The sequence below is a fragment of the Entelurus aequoreus genome, linkage group LG06 (genome assembly GCF_033978785.1).
Source record: "Entelurus aequoreus isolate RoL-2023_Sb linkage group LG06, RoL_Eaeq_v1.1, whole genome shotgun sequence".
NCBI lineage: Eukaryota > Metazoa > Chordata > Actinopteri > Syngnathiformes > Syngnathidae > Entelurus > Entelurus aequoreus.
Window position 1 is genome coordinate 81,208,862 of NC_084736.1, and position 6,000 is coordinate 81,214,861.

Genomic DNA, 6,000 nt, shown 5'->3' on the forward strand with positions numbered 1-6,000 from the left:
TATTTGAGCTCATTCAATTTCCTTATGTCCTGTGTGTATTTAGTTTATTTTTCCATGTTTCATGAAACATTATCTGTATGTAATATTTACCGCATTTCTGATAGTTGTTAGTGCGCCATGCTGTTCCAGACCACAGCAAACTTTACCCATCTTGTAATAAATCCATTAGAAGAAGACAGCATGTCGTTTCCTTTAACTTGGACACACACATCTATACCTTTGGCCATTCTAAGTCATTTCCAGGAGTTATCTCACCCTCTGAGAAGTTTTACTAATGTTTTCCAATGTTGTAAAAATGTGTAGAATAAATATTACATTTCAACATTTCTGTCAACAAAGATTTGCATCAGCCTGCGACACATAGACATTTTGATAGTAGGCCAATATAGCTAATTAGCCACTTACATCACGAGTTGCCATAATTATAACACTTATATAAGTATTTTAATTTTTTGCGGCTCCAGACCGATTACTTTTTTGTATTTGTGGTCCAATATGGCTCTTTTAACATTTTGGGTTGCCGACCCCTGTTCTAAAGAAACCATGTTAAAACCAAAAACATATTTTTCCCCCCATCTTTTTCTATTTTCATACATTTTCGAAAAAGCTCAAGAGCCGCGGGTTGCAGACCCCCGGCCTAGGTTCTATAGTTTTTTAAGTCTATTGCTTACGTTGCTAAAACTGTTCATCCTACAGGAGAGCTCTGACAAAAGTGTGATTGAGCTGCAGCAGTTTGCCAAAAAGAACAAGCCAAACCTTCACATTTTGAACAAACTGCAAGAAGAGATGAGGAAACTGGCTGCACACCGGGTAAGTAGTTGCGTTCAATTAAGTATTCACAGTACAGTTTGAATCATTGTAAGTGGGTAAGAGCTTTCATTCACAAGAAATGTATTCATCATAGCTTTTCTTCAGAAGGACGGGCGATCCCGTAAGTTAACAGGTTGACAAAACGATCCTGGCCGTGTGTACACTGCAAAAAGTCAGTGTTCAAAAATACAAAAATGAGGGGTATTTTATTTGAACTAAGCAAAATTATCTGCCAATAGAACAAGGAAATGTGGCTTGTCAAGACTTTCCAAAACAAGTAAAATTAGCTAACCTCAATGAACCCCAAAATAGCTTAAAATAAGTATATTCTCACTAATAACAAGTGCACTTTTCTTGGTAGAAAAAAAAGAGACCTTTTTGCTCAATATGATGAAAAATATTCTTAAATGATGTAAATGCTTGTGCCATTATCTTGACATAATGATATGCGCTTGGCAAGAAACCAGCAAACTTATAGTAAAAACTAGTTTTGTTCGTAATGGAAAGGCAACAAGGCAAGCGCTTGTTACTCTCGGGGTCTCCTAGGCGCTCAGGCAAATCATATGGTCTAAAAATGCATTTTTCCATGGATAACATGACATCATCACGCCAAGTGCGTGCTCTTTCAGTCAATTAGTGCGCATATATCAGTGTTTCCCATAAACTACCAAGATACCTGTGGCGGTGGGGGCGTGGCTATGGGCGTGGTCACCATGACATCGAGTAATTTGCATAATTTACTACAATGATATGATTTTCTCTAAAAAGGTTCAAAAAATGTATATTTACTAATTAATAACATTTTTGTTTTAAATGTCCATCCATCCATTTTACAATATAATTACAACACTTCATGTACATATTTATATACAGATTTGAACAATAAGTTATTCACTGAAATATATTTATTAATTGTGGTTCTTACAAAAAATATATCTTATAAAATATAAAAGCTAAAATGTCTCTTAAAGCTCTGCCCCTTTAATTAGTGCAAACTAAATAATTTAACTTTAGCCTACAACTACAACCATATTATTTACCAGCAACATAAAGTGAAACAGAGGCAGAGGTGTCCTGCCACAGTCAGTAACAAATAAACAGAAAACAGTAGTGGTCAAATACAAATAAGGCAACAAGAGAAGTATCCTACACTTCTCTTTTGTAAAGTAAATCTGAACAGCCTATATGGGCATCTACATCAACTATATGATTTGCCTGAGAAGCTGGACAGGACAAAAAATAGAAATAAATATATTTTTTTAAATTTTATTTTTTTTAAATTTGTGGCGGACGTAATTCTTTCGTGGCGGGCCGCCACAAATAAATGAATGTGTGGGAAACACTGTATATACAGCCCGGCCCCCGGTCAAAATTGTTTTAATTGTAATTTTGAGGAATTTACCTGAATGTGCATGAACTATTTCTGTTAAAAATTGTTTGAAATGTCAAATGTTGAATGTTTGAATATTAACTGTTAGTTTACCTTACTGTGCCAACTGTACTACTATATGAGTACGTATTTTCTATTGTTTCGTTGAAAATAAAACAGCAAAGTCAATTTGGCTGTCATCTGTTTTAATTATGAGACACAATTGTGTCAAAGTCATGATTTATATTTTTTTATGCCTGAAATAAGAAATTATTACTTTAAAAAAGTAGTTTTATACTTGTGAGTGTTGATGACACAGCTTTGCAACAGTTGATATTCTAGTTTCAAGCATGTTTTACTCAATATAGCTCATCAAATCTCAGCAACAAGCTGTAATATCTTACTGAGATCATTTAGGACCAAAACACTTAAAACAAGTAAAACACTAACATAAAATCTGCTTAGTGAGAAGAATGATTTTATCAGACAGAAAATAAGCAAATATCACTCTTATTTGAGATATTTAATCTTACTTAGAGTTCAGTTTTTGCAGTGCACCATCGGGTCATGCAGCACCTTCAGTCTGTTGTAAGGTTCTATGCTGTTTGTGTAACAGGAGGAGACCAGGAAGAAACCCAAGATGACCATCATGGAGTCTGCCCAGCCAGGGAGTGAACCTCTCTGCACTGTTGATGTTTAGCTCCACCAGGAAGGTTGCAAGAACACACACACACACACATTCTGCACTGTGGCGTAATCGCTGCCTAGGAACATATCGTTATTGCTTTTAGAACCGCTTGCTTCTTTTTCCCCCGTGTTGTTGGATTGACTGGTAGACATCAGGGTAGGACACAATGCACAAACAGAACACAGAGCAAATACCATCTACCTCTCTAGATGCATCTCGCTAAGAAAAAAAATCCCCCATGGTGCACTGCAGACAAGGTAGCATGGCTTACAAAACTACAATGCATGCACATTTGACTGCAAAACACTACCTACCATGCATTTGTTTTAATGTCCGCATTTCAGTACCCGCACCTGTGTTTGTTAGTGCGGTAAGGGACTTGTTTTTGTGCCATTTCAATCTAAGAGGAACATTTCTTGTGTATTTTATTGGTTCATTTCTGTGGGTACAAATATGCTTTTTTGTCCTCCGAATGGTCCGAGTGTCATCTTGATTTGCACGCTTTGAAACATGCATTAAGTGATGACTATTCATCATTTCTTACACACTTGTGTCCTGTTCTTAAATCACTGCTTTGGGCTGATCTTTTCAATTCAAGCAGATGTGTCATCTTGGCTCGTGTTACAACACATCCACTTTAAATTAGCGTACTAATGCCAATGCCCATTACCATTTTGTTGGCTTGGCATTTTTCGGTGCACTTGCCCTAAATTGATCTCATCTACATGTTGCCTTAGTTGATCCACTCATAAAAGGACTGGGCTGTATCGATTGGACCTAAAACTTGAAACAGAAAGTAAAAGACCAAGTCCCCTCTACAAAATAAAGCATTTATCGTCTAGCACATCTAGTTTTGTACGTCCACAGCATGTGCAAAGGCGTGTCTTAATGTTGCGTATTGTTTTTGTGTGTAAGCTTTCTTGTGAGAGCGAACCGTGCGTCTGATCTTAACTACAATATTTTGTGCAGAATGCAACGTTGCAAAATTTAGCTGGCTGACATGGACATCATGCCGTCAAGTCATGAAATCCAGCACAAGCTTATGAAACAGTATACCAAAGCCCCAATTCAGTCAAATGCATTTTATAACTACCTAATGTTGCTGCAAACTACCGACAAAACCGTAAAAAAGGAAAAATACTTGCTCAAATATAACTGCTGTGTATTAGGTATTTGGCTCGTGACGTCATTCACACACGCTGTTGTGATTTTATTTTGAAAAATGTGTCCGTGTGAGAATTGTTATGCTTTTGACTTGTACCAGTGATTTGAGAGATTGTTGCCAAGAATATGAAGTATGTTTTGCATCATGAGCTCGATGACTGGTGATATTTATGCAAAATAAAAATGTCTTGACTAGAATGTCAGTATTTGAAAAATGAATGTGTTTTCCTGTCATCCATAGTTCCCTCAAGACTGCAATCTATTTGTGTGATGTGACATCTAATTTGCATAATTGGCCATATTGCATGGGCGTGTCATTTTTACAGATGCAGCAGAAGACACATTGAGCCACAAACTAAGCAAATCTTGAAAATCAAATAAAGCACTGGCCTCTTTAAAGCTTTCATGTTAGTTTTAAAATGTCCCAACATCAGAGAACTCGCTTGTCACGTTTTTGAAAGACTCAGGATGTGAATATTCCAAAGTTGCTAAGTTGGCAACTAGGGGTGTAACGGTACACAAAAATTTCGGTTTAGTACATACCTCGGGTTAGAGGTCACGGTTCGGTTCAGTAAGAAAACAACAAAATATAAATTTTTTGGTTATTTATTTACCAAATGTGTAAACAATGGCATAACATACATATACACACAGGGTCCATTGCCAGGGTTAATGTGGTCAACATATATCAAATAAAAACTAAATAAGATAAGGCTCAGAATGGTTTCTTAACAAAACCTTTCTACATATAAAGTGCTTTTTTTTAATTGCACAGTACAGTACATATTCCGTACAATTGACCACTAAATGGTAACACCCCAATAAGTCTTTCAACTTGTTTAAGTCGGGGTCCACGTTAATCCACATTAAACTGCCTCAAGTTGTTGCTCAGATTAAATAAAATGACAAAACTTTTCTTCTACATATAAAAAGTGCAACATTAAACAGTTTCAAGTCAACTCAGCCTCGAATTAACTTTTCTTTTCCCCCCCAGCCTGGCTAACTTGGCAGTAAGAGGATATATGGGCTCATTGTTCTTCCACCATAGAAGTGGGTCAAAGTCTGGTTCTTAATGCAATATGGACTTAAATCTGCTGCTATAAAAACATTTGTTATTGCTTTAGCCCTGCCTGACTCGCTGAGGAGAGGCTGCTTGAATGCGGTGGTGACTCTTCAAATGGGTTAGCATGTGTTATGAGAGTAGTGTATGTGTGGCCCTTTAATATGTGACAGCATGTGAGGTGATTGTGTGGGCGAGCGAGGTGAGGGAGCGGTAGTGTGAGTGCGGAGAGTGGCTAGTGTTTTGTAGGATTGGCTGTGTGCGAGACCTCAATAAAGCCACGATTTGCAACTAATCGCCGGACTCGTCATTTACCCTGGAGTCCAGGGGCCGTATTTATCAAGCTTCTTAGAATTACTCCTAAGAAGTCTGCTAAGAGTAAAGAAATTCTCCGCTGAAAGCTGCACTTAAAAGTTAGTTATCAAGCGTCTTACTCACACTTTCAGCGAAGTGTAGGACTGAATCTTAAGTGTCACACTCAGAGCTGAATTACGACATTACTATGTGCCGTAAACGCAATTTTAGGTGACGTCATTTCTGTGTCCATAGAAATGACCAATCACGGAAGGGAATCCTTTGTCTAAGAATAAATAAATATCTTAGAAATATTTAAGTGGACAATGGGAGTGTATATTTTGACAATAAACTACAAAATAATACAAAACAAACAAACAATATTGGCAATGAATCAAAAATAAATGTTTCCTTTTTGTTGCACCTTTCCTGCTTTCTGCTCCCAGACCGTAGTCGAAGAGTGCAGGGGAGACACTTCTCCAGGGACGATGTATGCTCGGGGCAACACCCTTCACTTTACCCGGCAGTGGGTCTCCACAGCGGACGACTTTAGGGTGAATGATGAGTCCGGCGATTAGTTGCAAATCTTGCTTTATTGATTGCTTGCACACAGCC

At 37.5% G+C, this 6,000-nt stretch overlaps 1 protein-coding gene across 2 annotated transcripts in view; it reads left to right on the top strand.

Annotated features, from left to right (window-relative positions):
• The window catches only part of dgcr8 (DGCR8 microprocessor complex subunit), a 36,308-nt gene extending 32,040 nt beyond the window's left edge, over window positions 1-4,268 (top strand). The window contains exons 14-15 of one of the 2 annotated variants that reach the window (XM_062051639.1): window positions 697-810; window positions 2,796-4,268. In XM_062051639.1, the coding sequence (XP_061907623.1) occupies window positions 697-810; window positions 2,796-2,879 (198 nt within the window). In that variant the 3' untranslated portion in view covers window positions 2,880-4,268. The remainder of the gene's footprint in view (window positions 1-696; window positions 811-2,795) is intronic. The other variant, XM_062051638.1, reaches the window with a different exon arrangement.
• Window positions 4,269-6,000: the final 1,732 nt, after the last annotated feature.